General features: G+C 36.5%; 1 protein-coding gene across 6 annotated transcripts in view; it reads right to left on the bottom strand.

Moving 5' to 3' along the window:
• Window positions 1-1,038: 1,038 nt before the first annotated feature.
• PECAM1 (platelet and endothelial cell adhesion molecule 1) overlaps window positions 1,039-20,068 on the bottom strand; it is a 124,672-nt gene continuing 105,642 nt past the window's right edge. For all 6 annotated transcript variants that reach the window (XM_074224779.1, XM_074224778.1, XM_074224777.1 and 3 more), the window contains 2 exons: window positions 15,112-15,134; window positions 1,039-2,155 (listed from right to left, as the gene is read on the bottom strand). In XM_074224779.1, the coding sequence (XP_074080880.1) occupies window positions 2,126-2,155; window positions 15,112-15,134 (53 nt within the window). In that variant the 3' untranslated portion in view covers window positions 1,039-2,125. The remainder of the gene's footprint in view (window positions 2,156-15,111; window positions 15,135-20,068) is intronic.

The following is a 20,068-nucleotide window of genomic DNA, read 5'->3' as shown; positions in this document are numbered from 1 at the left end:
ATCTGTGTAACCTTAGGTAAGTCACTTAACCTTCTTTTCCCTTGGTTTCCTCATCTGTAAAATGTGATGATAATAATAATAATAATAATAATAATAATAATACCTACCATCCAAGACTATTGGGAGAGTCAGTTGAGAAAATATTCACTTATTTATTTATGCTCTTTTTTCCCCATTTCCTTTATTTTTTCCTCTGTATATATATATATATATATATATATATATATATATATATATATATATATATATATATATGTATGTATTTTTGAAACATGGCAAGTATGGAAATATGGTTTTTTACATGTATAATCATGTAAAACATTTTCAAATTAGTCATTTTACATAAAAAGACTTGAATAAAAGAAAAAGAATAAGAGAAAGTGAAAAATAGCTATATTCTTTCTCTAGAGGAAGATAGTTTGCTTCATCATGAGTCCTTTGGGATTGTCTTGGATCCTTTTTTTGCTGAGAATAGCGCAGTCATTCACAATTCTTCATCACACAATATTGCTGTTACTATGTGCAACATTCTCTTGGTTCTGTTCACTTCACTTTGCATCAGTTCATGTGAATCTTTCCAGGTAGAAAATATTTAAAATAGTATCTATTATACTAACGCTAACTACTATTGTTATTATCACCATCATTAACCATGAGTCAACTCTAATCTGACAGATTTAAATGACTCCTTTTTTAAACCCAAATTCACATTCAGAGTAGCTTCAACAAGCAGCGGCATAGGTCTTTCCCACCATCTCATCATCATTTTTCAGTTTCAGGTTGAAGTTTTTTGCTCATCCAGGAGCCTCTGGAGACCTGGGAACTTCAAGAACCCAGCAGAGAGGTCCATCTGAAGTTTCTGAAAGAGCAACTCTGAGTAATACCACCAATAGGATCTGATCTCATTAGAATACATACTCCCAGGAGTGATGCAGATAGTAACCCATCAATGTTTGATGGGTTTATTCTTTGTATTGATTACCTCATAGGTAATAAAGAGACCATTTCATAAATCAGAAGGAAAGTTCAAGTTTATTTATTGAAACACTCTTCTCCCCATCTCTACCCCCCAACTGATAGCCCCCCCCCAGGAGAGGGAAGTAGCTCTAGTTAGATATGTGGATGGAACTCCAGAGCAAAACTAGAAGAAGGGCACCTGCCCACACAATATGAAATAATTTGATGATGTAAGCAAGAATTTCTGTAGCAAAGAATAAATTAAAGAAAAAGATTAGTATGAAATTTAAATTTGCTAAAAGAAAAATACTTGCTGGAGGCTGCCTCTATTATGGCTTCTGTCTTCCAGCCTTCATTGAAATGAAAGGAAAAAAAAGAAAAGGAATAAAGAAACATGCTTAAGAGTGTTTGCGCTTCATTCAGTTTACTTTTTAAATGCTATATGTTTGCCCTGTTCTGTAAGAGCCTTGTCTCCATACCATCCTATTCCCAAAGAGTCACTCTCCATTTCCAAATAACATGACATTTTTTTTTTTGCTCCACCTGGCCATATCACAAAGATCTACATCTGATCTACATCATGTATTTCAGGAGAGACAAAGTGTGCACAAAAAAATAGTCTCTTTGAAGGATAAGAAGGAATATGTGAAAAATGGACCCTCAAATTTTAGGACCCTTACCTAGAACAGGCAGTTTACCATAAAATTAGAAATGCCAATTTTTATGTAGACACTTTGTAAAGTTCTCTGTACAAGACAAAATATTCAAGTTTCAAAAGACCCCCAATGGACCATGAACAATGAACCTACTATTTCTATCTGTGTTTCCCAGATCTGGGAAGCAGTGACAATAGGACCCAACTCCTCTGGAGAGGGCTTAATTGTGAAATGGAAGAGGAACCCAGAATTTCTAGCAGCACTTTCCTTTTTCTAGAATCTTTGTTACCACATCAATAACACACACACTCACAACACATGCACACACACACACACACACTCAAATATACAGAAGGATGGGTTTGAGAAATGATGTCTTGGCCTTGGAAAATCACTTTTTGTAAGAGGAGACCATCAGATTCATGAGTAAGTTCTACAGTGCCCTTGGGATACTTGGAAAATACTGTTCATCTTCTTGGAACATCAGGGGATCCACAGCTGTAATTGGTTTTCTAAGTTGCATCAAGGGAGCCTTCTATTCTCTGTTAGCAATAAGACAAAAAAAGAGTTAGGATCACATGTATTACTCCTTACAACAGTTATTATGGGAGAGGGAATGGACATAATATTATGTCATCATTTCAAATATTCATTCAGCCTGCCCAATTAGACAGTGTGGCAAAGGCACTATACAACAATGATTTGGAGTCAGAAAGACCAATGTTCAAATCTTATCTTTGATACCAATGTGATTGTGGTAAATAATTTCAATTCTTACCACCTCAGTTTCTTTATCTATAAAATAATGAAGACAAAAGTGGTTGTACCTATAGATAATAATGCTTTCAAAATCTCACTGGGTTGTTGTGAGGCTCAAGTGAAATGATGTACATAAAGTGTTTTGTAAACTTGCATAAATGCTTGCTATTATCACAATTTTTTTAGATTTTTTTTCAAGGCAATGTTGTTAAGTGGCTTGCCCAAGGCCACACAGCTAGGTAATTAAGTGTCTGAGGTTGGACCTGAACCCAGATACTCCTGACTCCAAGGCCGGTGCTCTATTCACTGTGCCACCTAGCCGCCCCTATTATCACAATTTTTTAAAGGCAGGCTTCTTTGATTTTTTTTCTATTTTTTTTCTATTTTTTTATATTTTTTATAATAAACATATTTTTTTATATTTTTATAATAAACAAATACAAATGAGGAAAAAAGAAACAGGATTATAAAACTTTTCCATTTTATGTGCTTTCCTTCATTAGAAGGTAAGCTCTCTTAGAGCAAGGATTGCTTTTTTTTTGGTAGTTTTTGCAAGTTTAAATGATTTGCCCAAAATCCCACAGTGAGATAATTATTAAGTGTTTGGGGTTGGATTTGAACTTGGGTCCTCCTGACTCCAGGGCCAATGCTCTATCCACTGTAACACCTAGCTGCCCCAAGGATTGATTTTTTAGCTTGTATTTGCATTTTTAGCACTTTGGCACATCAGAAGCACTTAAATGCTTTTTGACTTGATTTTGTTTTATTCCCAGTTTGTTTTTAAAATGTGTTAAGTAGGGCAACTAGGTGGCACAGTGGATAGTGCACCGGCCCTGGAGTCAGGAGTACCTGAATTCAAATCCGGTCTCAGACACATAATAATTACCTAGCTGTGTGACCTCAGGTAAGTCACTTAACCCCACTGCCTTGTTAAAAAAAAAGTGTTGTTTCTAACATGAAAATATGTTAAACACAAGTATATATGTATAACCTATATCAGAATGCTCACTGCCATGGGGAGGGGAGAGGAAAGGTAGGAAGATAGAAAAATGTTTGCAAATTTGAAAAAAAAGATGAATGTTGAAAGCTATCTTTGCATATAATTGGAAAAATAAATAAAATAATAGTGTCAAATTCGCATGAAAATGAGGTAAAACAAATGAAGAAAAAAGAAAGTGTTTAAATGATTTGCATGAAACTACAAAATTTTAATGGTAGTTTGCTTCCAAAATGTGTTAAATTTGACAAAATGGTAAGAAAATCATCTTGTTGGTTTCTGGGACCATTTCTAAACTAACTTGCTTTAAATTTCTTGAGTTTTCCTTTAATTCTAGCAGCTTCTTGACTTGTTCTTCATAATTTGTCTTAACTACAATCATACCCTTACCAGATGAATTTGGGGCAGTATTCTTTTCTGTCTTTGCAGGCCGCAGGACTGAGAAAAGCCTTATTTACTTGTAGTTGGAAGGAATAAATTAGTCTGGTTTGTTATTATTATTATTATTATTAATGATATAGTAAATCTATATGAACTTCTATCTCTTCCACAGACATCCCTCTCACCTATTTCTGTCACTCCTTCCCTCAGCCCTTGACTCTCACTTATTAATTATTGTATCCCACTTACTAGTTAAATGCCTGTGGGCAGTTTCCACATCTGTAAACTTAAGGTGGTAACATGTTGTATTTATAGGAAAAGATAGTAAGATGAATGTCTAGAGAGTTGGCCTCAGAGTCAGGACTAATGGAATTCAAATCTGAGAACCTAATATCCAAATGACTTAAGGGAAGCATTTGTTATCTCAATGCTCCCAGGAAATTCTAAAACCACAAATTATTGGTAAAGGCAGCAGTTAAGTAGTACAGTGAATAGAGAACTCCATCTGGAGTCAAGAAGACTCCTCTTTTGAATTCAAATCTGTTCTCAGATACTTGCTATGTGGGTGACCCTGGGCAAGTCACTTCACCTTGTTTGCCTCAGTTTCCTCATCTGTAAAATGAGTTGGAGAAGGAAGTGGTAAAACACTCAGTATCTTTACCAAGAAAATCCCAAAATGGGGTTAGGAAGAATTGAACATGACTGAACAAAAGAGGTATCAGAGCAAGGAAGTTTTCAACACCTGTGAAATCACAGATCTGAAACAACAATAATTAGCAAGGAAATACTTAATATGAATGTGATGCTCAAATAAGGCACAATTTAAAATGTTCTATAAATGTCAGTCTCCCCTCTTTCACTTCCAAATTCCTCAAGGGCAGGGTCTATTTCTTAGTCTTTTTGGTATCCTCTAATAGAGGATACCAGGCCTGCCACATGCAAGGCAAGGTTCTATTGGGCTAAGTCTAGTGACTACTAGTCTAGTAGCACCTTTAATTGTTCATTGACTTGAATTACTGAACACATTTGTGAGGTTTCTCAAAAGAAGTGACTTTTAGGGGCAGCTAGGTGGCACAATGATAGAGTACCAGCCCTGGAGTCAGGAGGACCTGAGTTCAAATCCAGCCTCAGACACAGAATAAGCACCTAGCTGTGTGACCTTCAGAAAGTCACTAAACCCCACTGCCTTGCAAAAAAAAAAGTGTCTTTTGAGCCTGGCCTTGATGGTACGGATAAGATTTTGCTAAACAAGGGAATAGGTCATTTCAGCACAGCAAAGCCACTAGGGTGGAGTGAGATGGGATATTGGTATTAATATGTTTTGTAAATAAAGATTGAAGTTTTGAATGGTATTTTTGCATCTAGCTGCCCCCCCCCATCAGGTGACAGCTATTGTGTTTGATGTTACTGTGAGAGTTCCGGTATTAACTTTATCACTAATTAGCTATGGTTAAAGCAAATCACTGAGCTTCTTCGGGCTTACGATAACTCCAAATTCCATTATGCATTGTAAAATGAGAGTGTCAGACTAGTGCAGGGGACTTTTCACCCCTTTTGGGTTATGGATCATTTCAGTGACCTGATATAGACTATGGAACCTTTCTCAAAGTTATATTTTTAAATAATCAAAGTGAATGCTAAATTTCAGTATTCATGAAAATAAAGATACAATTCCTTCCATCCCACAACCAAGTTCACAGACTCTCCTGAAATCTGTCCATGAATCCCAGGGTAAGAACTCCTAAACTGGATAGGTCCTTCAACTTCTATACACTTTCAAAATATTCATTGCTAAGTTCAGACAAATAAAATGGACTGTTTTTAACTGTTTTGTAATTGTTTCAAAAATATTTATGGGATATCTTGTATTTGCTATGAGGAGCAATAGTGTGCTTGAGTCAGTTTATACTGGCTAAAGAGAGCTGATTGTTCAATTTTCAGTGGGAGTTTTCAGGTACATCACACTGGACTTGCCTTATTTGTTTTATTATTTTTCTAGACTTCAGAAAATGATGGAGAAAATGTTAATAATATAAATTAAACTTAAATAGTGTATTCATTTTTGCCCTTCTAAAAGGCGGCAAATCACTGTGTAGTGAATCTATAGATTCATAAGATATAGTCTCAGTCCTCAAAAAAGCTTATAATCTAGGAGATTTATATAGATATCATAATACAATGAAAGTTGTGATAAGAACATTAAAAAAGATATAACCAAAGAGATAAGGGAATTCAGAAGAGTAGAGAGATCATGTCAATTTGATTCTCCTAGGAGACCCAAGAGAAAGTACCGAGGAGAAGATAAAAATATGGGGCATGTTTGGGACATGATAATAATTCTTACATTTGACTTTAAAGTTCTCAAAATAATTTATACACATTATCTCATTTGACCCACACAGCAACTCGGTGAAGCCTACAAACATTAGTGTTCCCATTTTGCAAATGAGAAAACTGAAGCCAGAGAGTTTAAGAAGTGAAAATCATAGTGCTGTTAGGTCATATCTGACTCTTAGTGATCTCATTCGGGGGGGTTTATTGGCAGAGATATTGGTGTGGGTTTTGTCTTCTCCTTCTCCAATTCATTTTTCAGAGAGAAAACTGAGGCAAACAGGATTGAGTGACTTGGGTCACACAGCTCCTAAGTGTCTGAGGCTAGATTTGAACTCATGAAGATGAGTCTTCCTCACTCCAATGCCATCTAGCTGTCCTCATCACAAACCTAATTAAATGTCAAAGATAAGATTGAAATCTTTCTTCTTCCATTCAATTTTGATTGCAAGGAGACTAGAATCCTCTTCAAGTAGTTTCTCTAGTCAGAAACTCACTCTTTTTATTGGAGCATGGATCTCTTTGATAGTCTGGTGAAGAACAGAGATTCCCTTCCCAGACAAATATTTTTAAAGTTATAAAAATAAAACAAATAGGATACAAAGGAGATAGAATATATCGAAATAAATATTTTTTTTTTCATGAACTCCCTGAAATCTCTCTATGGTCTGTGGACTCTTTATTTAGAATCCTGTAGGCTCCATAAGGGTAAAGACAATACCTTATACCTCTATGAAGGTAGTTAGGAAGTCTAAGGGAAAGAGTTCTAGGCCTGTAGTCAAGAAGGCCTAAATTAAAATCCAGTCTCAAAGACAAGTTACTGTACCCTGTACCTCAGTTTCCTCCTCTGTAAAGCAGGCGTCATAATAATCCTTACCTCCTAGAGTTGTTTCGAAGATCAAATAAGATGGTCTCTAAAGTGCTTGGCACATGTAGGTTCTTAAGAAATAAATATTTCTTTCCTTTCTAATGCACCCTAAAGCTCTGCCTAGGGATAAAGGAGGCATTAATTCTATCAATTCATATTGAATAAAAGGTGGGAGTAAGAAAAGGCAGGGCCAGACATTCTTTGGAAACTTGAGCCTGGGCCAGCACTCCTTACATCACACCTCTGTCTTCACTGCTCAATAGCATCCCTTTGCTGCCTCTTTGGGGATGAGGGGGACTGACAGTCTAAAATGCCTTCCAAAAAACTTTTAGGCAGTCTTTGTGAGTAGTTCCTGAAGATCCCCTCCACAAGATGCTAAGGTTCACAGGTCCACATGGAGAACCTGTACCTTTGTCATTTGCAATCACAGAACAAAATAAGCCAGGTGTTAGTTCTGATGAACTGGACACCTTCTAATCTGAATGATTAGATTGGATCACTTAATTTCCACCACCTCTTCCTTACAAAAGATGTTGTTCTTGGTTTCTTGCTCTCAGGCAGAATGTGATGGAATCAAAGAGCTGCCAAGTCCTGGAGGAAATAAGCCCTGAGAAACTTTTATGAACTGTAATAGTATAGTTCATAAATATGAAAAACACTTTTTTTATAATCTCTGAGGTTCTTAATAATATTAAATAAAATATTTTAAGAATATAATATTTTATTTACAAAATAAAATAATTAACATTTATTTGTCATTTTTATTTATTACTGATATTTGTATTGTTTTCATGGGAAAAAGGAAAGGGAACAGGTAAGTTGCTTTACAAACATTACATTTACAAACATTAACTCACTTTATCTTCATAACAACCCCAGAGGAGGTAGGTGCTAATTTGATCTTCATTTTACAGTTAAGAAAACTGAGACAGAGAAAGGTTAAGACAAAGATCATGTAGCTAGTAAGTTGTAATTATTCAATCATTTTAGTTGTGTGTGATTTTTCGTGACCCCCATTTGGAGATTTCTTGGAAAAATATTAGAGTGGGGGGGCAGCCAGGTGGCACAGTGGATAGATCGCTGGCCCTGGAGTCAGGAGGATCTGAGTTCAAATCCAATCTCAGACATTTACTAACTAACCTAGCTTTGTGACCTTGGGCAAGTCACTTAACCCCATTGCCTTACAAAAAGGAAAAAATACAAAAAGATATTAGAATGGTTTGTCATTTCCTTCTGCTCATTTGAAAGATGAAGAAACTGAGGCAATTACAGTGACTTGCACAGGCTCACACAGCTAATTAGTGATTGAGATCACATTTGAACTTGAGCCCTTCCAATAGGTTTGATCCACTGTATCATCTAGCTGCCCAGCTAGTAAGCACCTGAGGTCAGGTCTTCTGGCTAAGTGGTTAGGGAGCATAAGGAGGGGCATGCCTAGGCCAGAAACGGAGCAGATCCATACTAACCACAGTGGGAATAGCTGGTGAGGGGCCAGTTGAACTTGAAGCCTGAGCAAGATAAGGAAATTCTATCTAAAAAAAAACTCAAACAAAAAAGAAAACCTAAAGTCTTTTGCTTATCTCAGAGTTAATCTCCCTTCCAACCAGACCTAGATTAGGCTTTCCCCATCTGAAGGCAAATGATTGCCTCATAGTGTTCCACCGAGAGGAAGAGAATGATTAACCTGTTGTCTAAGACCAAAAAGCCAAGTTGCAGGATTGTGTAAAAACCGAAAGATCTGGCTATTGAACAATAGGATGTGCTATATTGATTTTAAGAGAATGATGCCTCCTCTAAGAGATTTTGAGCAAATATAAAAATTTCAGATAGCTTTAACTGACAATTCTCTATAGAGAAACCTTTATCCTCGAACAAAACTGATCTTTGGCAATTCCTGAGACTCTAAGGTTAATAACCTCCTCAAACTGCATGATATCTTGTCCCTGTTACTCAATCTCCCAAATAAGGAAAATAATAAGACTTAGCCACCTAGTAGGTGGTTTTGAACTTCTTTTGCTAAGCAATGTCAGTCCAAGTTGTAGAACATTCTATATACATGCTCTTTCTCTATTCTGGACCTTTTCTATCTATCCACCTAGCAACTATCCATCAGCTAATTCTAATTAAACTTTTTATCTTCTAGACTTGCCCCCTGATAGATGGATCTCTAGTCAAATAAACCCAAGGTAGAATAATTCCTTCCAAGGAGGATTTTAGAGGTCTGGGCTGGAGAATTCCTCTACAACAACAACAAATGCTTTATTTATATTGCTTTAATGTCTGCAGTGTTTTATAGAATCTTGAATGACCCTTAGAACAGTTCTCTGTGTTAGGTACTACAAGCATTGCACCCATTTTCTGAGAGATTGACTTGTCTATTGTAAAATAATTAATGAGTTGCTAAGGAGGCTTTGAGGTGTCTCCTTACTCCAAAGAGCAGGCTTTTTTCTGTATCTAACTGTCCTAATAAAATCACTTTCCTGTTTTCTCCCTCTGAAATTGCTGCATTTGAGGGGAATTGGAGATGTGGGAAGGAAGGAAAGGGAAGGCAGGCAGTAGGGATCTTTACTGTAAAGATCAGAAAATATTTGGGAGACAAGCACTAGGGTCAGTGACCAAGGGGTTAGGAAAAAGGAAGGAGGCTGTCTCCAAGACTACCCTATTTTATATTATCTGTCTGCTTTCACCATAAATTTATAAACAAGGCCAAAATCACAGAGGAAAAATGAAGTCAGAAAGAACTCAGTCAAACACAATACCAAATTAACATTTTGGCTAAAGTGGTTATCTCATTGTTGAGATATTTCCTTCAATATGTTTTCAGAAGCGGAGGCTATTAAACAAGGAAGAATGATCGCCAGTTTTGATTTCAGGAAGGAAATCCCCTCCCAGTTCCCTGCTGAACAGTTCAACTAATTTGCTCCTGAACTGTACAGGACGATTATTAGGGAAATTATACCAGTTTATTTTTATAAACAAAATCTATTGGCTTAGATCTTAGCAGGTACCCCAATTACATAGCAGTAAGCATTTCTTTGGAGAAATCTAATTTGCCAAGTGACCTTGAACAAGTCATTAATCCTTTCTCTAGCTTTATTCATCTATGAAATGAGATACTCTTTTAAGTTCCTTCCAGCTCAAAATCTATGATTCCATGATCAAGAATCCTGCTCTTCAGGATTTTAGAATAATGTTCCTGTTCTCCTAGAGTTCTCCTAGTTCTTCGTAAAGTACTCATCTGATCATGTCACTCTACTCTTCAATAAAATCCTGTAACTCCATTTAAAATCCTTTAAAAATTTTCCCCTTCCTACCTTCCTAGTCCTCTTATACTTTATGATCCACATACTATATGATCCATCTGCAGCTACCTTCTCGTTGTTCCTCTAATAAAATGATCTATCTCCTAGAAATGGTTTTTTCACTGGCAGTAGTCCATGTCTGGGGATACTCTCCCTCCTCATCTCAGCCTCCAGGCTTCCCTGGCTTCCTTCCAGACAAATCAAAGCCCACCTTCCACAAAAGGTCTTTCCCATCAAATCACACATCTTTCCCTTCCCTCTGAAATTACTACACTGTTTATATCTTGTATCCATATAGATTTTTGTATGTGGTTTCCTCCATTAGCATGTCATTTCTTTGAGGAAGAGACCTCTTATTTTTTGCATTCCCCAGCACCATGCACAATACAATGGTGCTTGGCTCTCAGTAAGCCTAAATAAATACTAGTTGACTAATGGAGTGAGAATACCCTTGGGGAACTATACCTGTCTTCACATATTTGAAAAGCTGTCATGTGTAAGAGAGATTAAGATTGTAAATTTTTCACTCTGAAGAGCAGAGGATTGGATAGAAATCTTAAGGAAGTTAATTTAAAAAAAAATTCCTAATAATTAGAACTAACCAAAAGTAGAATAGACTGAGAAACTAGAGGTTGAAGGTCTTTCAACAAAAGCCAGGTAACCACTTGTGTCTATTGTGTTATGGTGGAGATAATTTTCAGGTGTGGATCACTCAGGTCCCTTCTGACTCTCAAATTCCAAGATTCTTTAGGAGTCAGAGCCATTATCTAGAGCATCTATTTAGAATAAATGTACAATAGGTAAGGTAGGGACCATGGGTTGTTCATCTTACTCTTACTGCAGAATCCCTATTAAAAAAGGAGTTTTACTGAATAAAAGATTCATTTTTCTCTTAGTCTCACAATGCCCAGTAGAGCAAAATTTCCATGCCAGTCCATGATCCTAATTTCAAGAAAGACTTTGGCTCATCTTTTATTTCATGCCTCTTTCCCCTGAACCTAGTATATTCTCACCATAAATACATCTGATATCTTTCTCTTTTTCAAAAGGATCTGACTAGAAAAATTCCACTATTAGAACGAGACCCTACCCAAGAAAGCAAAAGGATTCTTGGCTATCCCTCACCAGAATGGGTCTTGAGTCCCAAAGAAAAGGCTTTCTGATTTAGAAATTCCTGCCATGCCTTAGAAAAGGAATCATTGCATTTTGAGCCAGAAGGAGTCTTAAATAAACCATCTAGTTCAACTCCCTTATTTTACAGATGAAGAAACCAAGAGAGTAATATTCCTCAAATCACTGGAGTAAATGGTCAAACCCTGGTCCTCTGATTCCAACTGCTAGGTGGATGCCCTTCACTTAGGCAAGAGTATATTTACCAGAGATCATTGTTCTTACATTGCTTGATAGTAAAGTAGGAAAGAGATAGCAAGGTTGTTCTTACAATGCTAAGAGGGTCCCAAATCTGATTCAAGGCCTGGGATGGAAAAACTTTTGCTCCTTGCCACTTCTCAGGCTCTTTCTTCCCTTAATAACAACTCCCTTAATATGAAATATTCTGCTAAGGTGACTTTATTCTAAGAAATCAACATGCTTCATTTGCACAGTCCCTCCTATCTCAAATTCTTTCCCTCCTTCTGAAATTCAAGTCACCTCCTCCAGGAAGCCTTTTCTAAGACTTCCTTTCATTAGATACTTCCCAGTCTCAGGCCTTATTTAAAGTCCTTTGTTTCTATTTCTTTAATAGACTTAAATAGAACTTGGACAAAGTTCATTGGGATTCAAATGCAGCTTCTTGACCTTGTCTTAAAACCAAATTTCTCAAATTCACTCTGGTTGGTCAATGAGAAGTCCTAGCCCGAGTCTTACTTGATCATTGTTTGGGTTTTGGTGTTTTGGCTTTGGGTTTGGGATTTGGGTTTGGGTTTGGGGTTTGGGGTTTGGGTTTTGATGTTGTGGACAGAAACCCTGAGGGCCTTTCTTTCCCAGTGTGATTTTTTTGAGTAGGTAAACTAAGTCATCTTTTGCCTCACTTCTTACCTAATCTTAAGTCACTGAATAGGTATTGCTTTAGACAAAATGAGATCTGGGAAAAATCTTAGCTTAAAAAGGACAAGATCTCTCCTTGCATTTAGGGTCATCTGCAGGCATCTTGACTTATGTCTTGCCACCAGACTCAGATGACTCTGGAGAAGACTGTGAGGGCAATGACTTTGCATAGCCCTGACTCATTTAAATCCAATTCACTTGCAAGTCAAGACATCACCCTTGTGATATCTTTGGTCCTCTTTGAGAACAAAGGACAAACAACACTTGTCATAAAATATTTGTACATGATAGCTGTTTGTATCTTATCCCTTTTTTAGACTGTGAATTCTATGAAGGCAGGGATTTTGTCTCATCTAAACTTTATATTTTCCCTCAGGACCTAGTTCAGCCAGGTATATAATAAACATTTTTGAATGAATAAAATTTTTCTACTACTCAGAACCTACTGGGAGAAAAGTTGCACATCTCATGATTGAGGTTGGATGGGTGAGAAATACCTAGGTTTGAATAATCCTAACTCAGAGAATTCTTAGCTGTGTGACCCCCTGGTAAAACACTTAATATCTCTTTAATTTTTTCTCATCTTTAAAATAAGAAAAATAATACCTAAACATTTAATTCACAATGTTATTGTAAGAGTCAAATGAGATAATATATAGTAAAGGAAGATGTTCCCTTCTTTTCTCAATTAATATAATGGGCATCACAGAAGACTCAGAATAGAATCATATAGTATAAAGGAGATGTTAAGGAGTTTTCCTGCTGCCATAAAAATATGTGAATACCTTATTCAACCAATTTGATGTATTATAGGACTTTGGTCATTGGATAAAGACAAATGATACCACAAAGGAAACATCCTTTGGCTAAGAAAATTAGGTCACATACCCTTGGAATTGTATTTAAAAGAAACAATCCATCTAGCAGTTGAGGAATGCATGATTGAGAGATAGTTATTGGGAGATACCTCTAAGACTGAGGTCTTGTCATTGGAACTGTTGTTGTTTAGTTGTTTCTCAGTTGTGTCTGACTCTTCATGACTCCATTTGGGGTTTTCCTAACAAATATACTAAACCACTTCAGTTCTTCTCCAGGTCATTTTACAGATGAGGAAACTGAGGCAAACAGAGTAAAATGACTTGCCCAGAGTCACATAGTCTGATTTGAGTCCAGTTCTAAACTCAAGATGAGTCTTCCTAACTCAAGGGCCAATATTCTATCTACTGTGCCATCTGGTTGCCCATCACTCGAGCATACTGGACCAAAAAGAGGAAGCAACTTCTAAGAGTGCAGAAGTCTTAAAAACACTTAAGGCAGAGAAGAGTTGTCTTTGGATTCAAGAAAGTAGGCATCCCTGATAATATAGTAGAGTTACTCATTCAGTAGAGATGCTGAATGTAAGAATGAGTAGGGACTCTACAAAAAGAAAGAACTTGTAGGCCCTGCATGACTAGAATTTGTGAATTACCTTTCCCTATGCACCTCACTTGTTGTATATAGTTGTATATACTATATTGTATATAGATTGTTATAGATGTTATTTATATTTGTGAGATAGTATTCTTATGGAGGGAATATTTTGTACCAACTGCTCTTTTGTTATCACCTTAGTAAATGTCTTTACTAAGATATAATTATGTCTGCTGTTAATGGGAAGCACACTAGTAGGGGTTCCATTCCAGTAGCAGGGGTAGTCAACCACAGGGTTATCCTCTTCAGCACAAAGTGACTAGCACTCTATAGGGACGCAACCTACAAGTACGAGGACAAGTTGCTAAAGTAACCCAAAGAGGGTAGTATATTTGTAAAATGCTTTACAAATCTTAAAGTCCTATATTTCTTCCTTCTTGCTTATCTTTTTCCCATAGATTCAATTATTTTTACAGTAAAATAATAAATAATTTAAAGTATGACAAGTATAACAAATGATAGAATCATGGAAGTTTTCCAGACTACTACAGTAGTACTCTCCAAATGTTCTTCTCTAACATCTATTCTTTTAAATGAGGTTTCATCTAAATAAATTTCCATGACTTATTACAGAGAATTTGAAAAAGAAAAATATCACTTATTTTTATAATTCTTATTACAAGTTGCTATAGCTCCAAGGATAGTAAGGAAATAATAGTTTTACTTTCTGAATTCCTTTCAGAAAGTACTGCTCCCTCCTATCCCCTTCAATAACATAGTGAGGGGAGCACAAATGACTACAGTTAAGTTTACTGATCAATTGACTAGCTTAAGGTGTAGGGGATGTCTAGCAAGCAGTTGCCAGAGGACAAGGGATACAAAAGATTTAAAAAAAAAAGAAGTAGACTTCTCTTCATCCTAGGATGTGATACGGATTAGGTTCTCAGCAAAATTCCAGTCTCACTAGAGACAGAACTCAACTTTTAGTTTCTTCTGGAAACCCTCTCCTCAGCCCAAACCTACATCCTACAATCTATCTAAAAATCTCTAAACAAAACTACGACACCATCAACCACTCATTCAAAATTATCTGCTTACTGAAATAACTGGAACTTGAAGGCACTCTCATTCCTATTTTCTAACTATTCTTAATCACCAAAAGATTCTTTTCTCTTTCTTCAGATTCAATGTACTGCAAGGGGAAATCTTCAAATGCTTGAAGGACAACAATAGCTTTTGTTCTACGTTTGAACCAATGCCTATTTTTACAATATCCTCATTATTGGTATTGTTGATAAAAATAATAATCATCTGAGGGGAGGAAGACTATGAATGATTTTAAAGACATTGTGGAGGCTAAGGATTTATCTTTAAAAAAAATATGCAAGTGTAATGTGTACTTACAGAACGTCTGCTCTCCCCTGAATCTGAAAGAAAAAAAAAGTATGATATTCATGTAATCAACAAGAGGCAATTTCATCTTCACCCAGAAAAAAATCATACTTATTATGCCTTCATCCTGGACCCAGCCCTTTCCACTCAATTATGGAAGGGACACCTAAAAGAGCCAATTTTAGAGCTTTCCAAATCAAGGAAAGGAAGTCAGGTCAAGTCTGGCTTTAGCTATAGAGATTTAGACAGAAGTTTTGTTATTTGCTGATTTATGTGGTTCCTTCTGACCACAGAAAGACTGTGGCTTATCACTAATTTCTTGTTATATAATAAGGAATCCCATATGGTGGTTACAATCTCATTGCAATTTCTAGGTTCCAGGTTCTCCCTTGGGGAAAATCTAAATGATCATTTCATACAACCAGTGATTCTAAAATAACCTAGGAATAGGCATCTGGTGCATAAATGAATTTTTTCCTCTGCTAGGATCTCCCTCTGTTAAGTAGCAGAAGCATTGGGTTCAGGGAAACCATTTTCTATTGAGGAGAGACAGTATGGTGTATTTGATGGGATGCTGGAACTGGAGCCATTAAGACCTTATTTAAAATCTCACTCTAATATTTACTAGTTGTGTGACTGTGGATAATTCATTTAATAGCCCTATACTTCATTTCCTCCTCTACTCAATGGAGTTAGTACCCATGATACAGGATTATTTTGAGTCTCAAATGAAGGAATGTATGTCAAAGCTTTATATTATTTAAAGTGCCAAACAAATTTCAGTTGTTCCTAAATCTATGCCCTTACAGATGCAGATCCTTTGAACCAGATTGAAGAGAGGCAGGAATTCCCAAAAAACTCAAAAAGCATAGAGCTACAGTGAGAAGACAGGTCATCCATTAATAGAGGACGATATGAAAACTTCTGTGCATTGGACAAACCTCCAAGTAGAGAGAGATAAACAAGATCCAAAGGAGCCACAGTTTTCCCAAGGGAAGGTTCTGTAACCAGCAACAACCACAGTCTTGGAGGAAGAGTGACCATGCCTTATATAGTTCTCAATTTTCACTCTTCTCTCAGACAATGCCTCATATCAAGGTCTCTACTTGGGAGTATCTCTCCCTAGCCTCTTGTTAATAGGGCCTACCCCATCCCCCAAACTGACCTTAGTATGGGAAAGGCTGGCCATATTTGGTTTGATGTAAACAAATCAATAGAAGGCAAACCAGAGTAAGAATAAGAAAATTTATGTTCCCTTGTTTTTAAAGTTCTGAATCTTTCAAGTTCCAAAGAGATTTAGAGAAAGCAGAAGATGGAAGAAGAAACTTCATAGAAGTTTCCAGAGAAACTACTAACAGTCTCCTGTGATTATAAAACCACAAGCCAGACATGTAGATCCTGTTCAACTCAATGGAATAACTAAGGCCTGGATACAAGGCTCAACAAGTCATTAGGTAGGCTTATTTCATGCCACCATCAAAGTCTCAGCCCAGAGAGGCTGATAACTGTCCTAGAATCTCAGTAAGGTAAATAAAGGACTAAAGGAAAAAAGTGCTTCTTAAGAAAAATTATGTTGCTATATCTATTGTTAGCAAAATCACATCTGTGGATTAAACTTCTTGTTTTGATCAGGTAATCATATTCAAAGTATCTTTGCTCATTTAGGGATAGAATTTCTTGACCACAGAGGCATTTGTACTTAAAAATAGTCTTTATAAAGCAAATAAAGCATCACCACACTGCTCATGCTATATAGAATTACCATAGAAATCCAATATATGATAAACACAAAGATCCAAACTTCTCAAACAAAAACTCTTTATTTGACAAAAACTGTTGGGGAAAACTGAAAAATAGTATGGTAGAAACTAGTTATAAACCAATACCTTACACTGTATATCAAGATAGCATCTCATCCTGGATATCACCATAAGGTCAAAAACACATAAAGGGCGATACCATAGGCAAATTAAGAGAGCAAATTTATGGAAGAATTTAGAATCAAAGAGGATCTAGAGAACATTATAAAATGTAAAATAGATCATTTTGATTATATAAAATTAAAATTTTTCTGTATAAACAAAACCAATGCAACTAAAATTATAAGTCAAACAGAAAAATCAGGAAATAATTTTTTGCAAATATTATCTCTTAATAAGGGATGATGGAGGAGATTTGGGCAAACCAGGAAACTAATTCACTATTGGTGGAGTTATGAATTGATCCAACCATTCTAGATAGCAATTTGGAATATGATCAAAGGGCTATAAAACTATGTATACCCTTTGATTCAGCAATAAATTGCTAGTCTATATCTAAAAGACATCTCATAAAAGGGAAAAGGACCTATTTGAACAAAAATATTTATAGCAGCTCTTTCTTTTGTGGTAGCTTGGGATGGAAAAGTGAGGAGATGCCCATCAATAAGAGTTGTGGTATGTGATTGTAATAGAATATTATTGTGCTATAAGAAATGACAAGCAGTATGATTTCAGAAAAACCTGGAAAGACTTACATTAACTAATGCATAGTGAGGTGAACAGAACCAGGAAAACATTGTACATAGTAACATCAATATTGTTCAGTGAACTGTGAATGATGGTGCTATCCACAGGGTAGGGAAGGACAGAGTTTGGGATTCAATATTATAAATAAAATATGCTTTTAAAATTGGAAAAAATGGTTGATGGTGTCGTTGCTATTCCTCCATTAGATTTTGAAGCATCTTCTTCTTTTGGGGGGGGGGGGGATTGCAAGGCAATGGGGTTAAGTGACTTGCCAAAGGTCACACAGCTAGGTGATTTTTACATGTCTGAGGTCAGATTTGAACTCAGGTCCTCCTGACATCAGGGCCAGTGCTTTATCCACTGCACCACCTAGCTGCCCTTTTGAAGCATCCTCTACTGGTGACAAAGGATCCTCTCCTTGTCACTGGAGCCCTTCCCTACTGAGGCCAAGTTATTCAATTTAATTCAACATATTCTTATCAATTATCATCACTATGCAGATGATACCCAAATCTACATTATTCAGTCCTATTCTCTCGCCTTGACTTCAGTTCTGCATTACCAGCTGCCTTTTAGACATATTGAACTGATCAGTTTGTGGACATCTCAAATTCATCATACCCAAAACAGACCCCAGCACCCCCATAAGCTTCTCCTCTTCTGAACTTCCCTATTATCACCATCCATCCTCTCAATAACCCAGGTTTGAAACATGAGCTATTCTCAACTCCCCACACTCATCCTAATCTATTGCCAAATCTTGTAATTTTTAATGTGTGTCTTTCCCCTGAATCCCCTTCTGTCAAGGCATACAACCATCATCTTAGTTCAACTGGTTGTCACCTTTCACCTGGATTATTGAAATATTCTTCTAATTAGTCTCCCTGGGTAATATATTTTCTCACTTTAATCCATTCTCTTAGTTGCCAAAATGGTTTTCCTAAAGAGCAGGTCTAAACATGTCACCCTCTCACTCAATAATAGTTGGTATTGAAAGTTCTCCACAACCAAGCTTCTTCCTTAATTTTCAGCCTTCTTACATTTTTTTCCCTCTACACAATCATTCTACATTGATCTATTTGATTTTCCTCCCATAGGATGCTCTTGTTCCTGCCTCTATCTTTGCATTGACTGTCCACAACCTCCATGCCTGGAATGTTCTGCCTCCTTACCAGCCAGGACTGAACTCATCAGCTCCCATCTTCTGTAGGAAGCATTTCTGATCTCCCCTATTATGTCTCCCTTCTATCTTACCTTCTATCTCTATCTATCTTGCACTTGCCCAGCTACTTTCATGTTGTCTCTTCCATTTATTTTATATTTGAATGGAAGAGACAACAATAAATATAAAGACAGAGACTAGTTTTGCCTTTCTTTTAATCTTAGGTGTTCAACAAGGTATATGGGTGCATATAATAATGCTGTATACAAGAATGCCCATTGACTGACTTATGCCAGGAACTGGACATATAAGTATAAATACAAAATTACATTCCACTAGAAAGCTAAAGGTCTGAAAGCAAAGCAGAAAAGAATATCATCTCCATGTGTTCTCTACATACAGCATTGGTCCTCATCCTCTTCCATTAATGCATCCCTCTGATCTCTCTTCTCTCAGGACTATTTGTCCTTCTCCTCCTTCCAACTAGAGCCTATGGTTTGCTCTTTATTGGCCAGATTATTCAATGTTTAATTGCTTATCTCCAGAGAACACTTTTTCCTTTTTCACCCAGAAAAAGGCCAAAGCAACTAGATCAACCAGAACAATCAGAACAATGTGTTTCCCAAAATAACCAATAACTAAAACTCACTGGGTTGAAGGGAACGGGTGAACTGAAAGATTAAGTGACAGAGGAAAGGGACTAAAAAAAAAAACCCAAAGGATTTAAAGTCAAAAGGGACCTTAGAAATCAACAAATTCTGGGTCCCTGATTCTTTAAAAAAATTTTTGATATTTGTGTTTCAATATAGTTGGCTTTCTTGTAATCCTATATATTTTATTTTATGCATTTTAAAACATTATTTGGAGCAGTTATTTCAAATAGACAGGTTCTACCATCAGATTCAAATCAAGTCTCAGACATTTTCTAGAGTTGTATGACCCTTAGCAAGTCATTTAATTTCAGTCTGCCTCAGTTTTCTCATCTGTAAAAGGGAGATAATAAGAACATCTACCTCCCAAAATTGTTGTGAGAATCAAATGAGACAATATATCTGGCATAAGAGTTGAATTTCAATTGTGTCTAATTGGCCAAGATACTGGAGTGGTTTTCCATTTCCTTTTCTTTTATAGTTGAGAAAACTGAGGCAAATAGGGTAAAGTGCTTTACCCAGGGTCACAAAGCTGGTTAGTTGTCTGAGACTACATTTTAACTCAGGTCTTCCTGACTCCTAGTCAGGCACTTTATCCACTTTACCACCTAACTGCCCTAATAGTAGGTGCTTGGTAAATGCTCATCTCC

The sequence above is a fragment of the Macrotis lagotis genome, chromosome 2, assembly GCF_037893015.1.
Source record: "Macrotis lagotis isolate mMagLag1 chromosome 2, bilby.v1.9.chrom.fasta, whole genome shotgun sequence".
In the NCBI taxonomy this organism is placed as follows: Eukaryota; Metazoa; Chordata; class Mammalia; order Peramelemorphia; family Peramelidae; genus Macrotis; species Macrotis lagotis.
This window is presented reverse-complemented; position numbering and strand designations above follow the sequence as displayed.